Source organism: Apiospora phragmitis (assembly GCF_038363925.1).
Source record: "Apiospora phragmitis strain CBS 135458 chromosome Unknown utg000011l:1.0-3236445.0:1.0-3240683.0, whole genome shotgun sequence".
Lineage (NCBI taxonomy): Eukaryota > Fungi > Ascomycota > Sordariomycetes > Amphisphaeriales > Apiosporaceae > Apiospora > Apiospora phragmitis.
Window position 1 is genome coordinate 1,498,536 of NW_027117411.1, and position 1,407 is coordinate 1,499,942.

At 52.5% G+C, this 1,407-nt stretch overlaps 1 protein-coding gene across 1 annotated transcript; it reads right to left on the reverse strand.

The window, feature by feature from the left end:
- Positions 1-616: 616 nt before the first annotated feature.
- PG994_013235 (uncharacterized protein) lies at positions 617-1,407 on the reverse strand (the record flags this gene model as incomplete). The annotated part of the gene is made up of 6 exons (XM_066864644.1): positions 617-644; positions 711-752; positions 890-910; positions 974-1,034; positions 1,100-1,164; positions 1,217-1,407. The coding sequence occupies 6 exons, from the start codon at positions 1,405-1,407 to the stop codon at positions 617-619; spliced, it is 408 nt and encodes a 135-aa protein (XP_066709605.1).

The window sequence follows — 1,407 nt, forward strand, 5'->3', positions numbered from 1 at the left end:
TACGGAAGAGAGGGCAGGGCCGTTGGCTTTATTAGGCACTTATATCGATGCAAGAATTTCAAGCCAGCAACGAGGCCGCGGTTCTGGCCTCGGGTCCCGGCATAAAAAAAATGTTGTCCTTTTTGAGGTATCAAATATCACATCTATGAGGGCGCGGTAGCTACCCGTCATGCTGACAACCAAGACATACATCATCGGAATATGGCCGCATACCGACCCAACCACTATGTTCTTTGGGCTTTGGGATGAAAAGAACGATCAATTCTGCCTTCGCAAACATGTACTACTCATTAGGACGACCAATATTGATGTACTCTCAATGGGCATGGGAAGGAATATGCGCTTTGCAGATGGTGAAATTCTGGAGAGCGCACAGGGTCGGGAGAGCCATACGCTCGGATAGCAGTGTCCCGTTTCACGATCTGGAATCTGGCGAAGACAGTACAGCGCAACTGTGAAGAGGTATGGGATAAGCGAACGATTGTCTAGTATTCTCGCTCAACGACCCCCAAGTTCTATCTCGTGTTGCTGCCATTGAGCAAGTTGCTCAACGAGCGGCATGTTGCACCAGCAGGTTATCATGGCGCAAATACAGGCTGTCCGTATTGATACCGCTCTAGTTGATCTTCTTAAGCTCGACATCGCTAAAAACCCGAGTTAGCAGGTTGAACCGAGTGGGGTTCCGCAAGGAGTGGTGAAGAGGGACTTACAAGATCAGATCCGAGTTAGGAGGGATGTGGCCAGGGAAGCCGCTATACAAATGACATTAGTACAGGTGTACGAAAAAAGCGCGTGCCGCAAGCCGAGATACACGGGATCGATTGGGTGGTACCCGGCCTATTGGAAGCCTATTGGAGGAGAAGGGGGATGGTATGGATGAATCGCTTACCGGGCGCCGTAGGCAAAGTCACTGGAGAACGGTATTAGTCAAGGCCTCCTTGAGTGTATGTAGATACGGTGTTGGAACACTTACGCGGAGATGGTCAGGGTAGCCTTCTCGCCAACCTTCATCTGGGTAACGCCCTCGTCCCAGCCTATAGACACGGACGGTTAGCTGAGGAGCCAAATCGTCCTGTGAGTACACAATGGTGAACCATACCCTTGATGACTTGACCGACACCAATCGTGGTCTCGAAGTCGCCGCGGCCAACGGAAGAGTCGAACCTAGTGTAAGCAATGTCAGCTACTCGTTGCCAAAAGGCCAGGCAGCCCTGACGTCATGCCATAAGAAGGACCGTCGACAGGAACCGTGTGGAGGAAGGAGAGGAGGGGTAGCGCATACTTGTTGCCCTTGGAGTCGGGCTTGGAGGTGTCCTTGAGCCAGCCAGTGTACTCGATGGTGACGGACTGGCCAGGCGTGGGGATGGCGCCGGAGCCCTCCTTGATAGTGGTCTTGGTGACACCCAT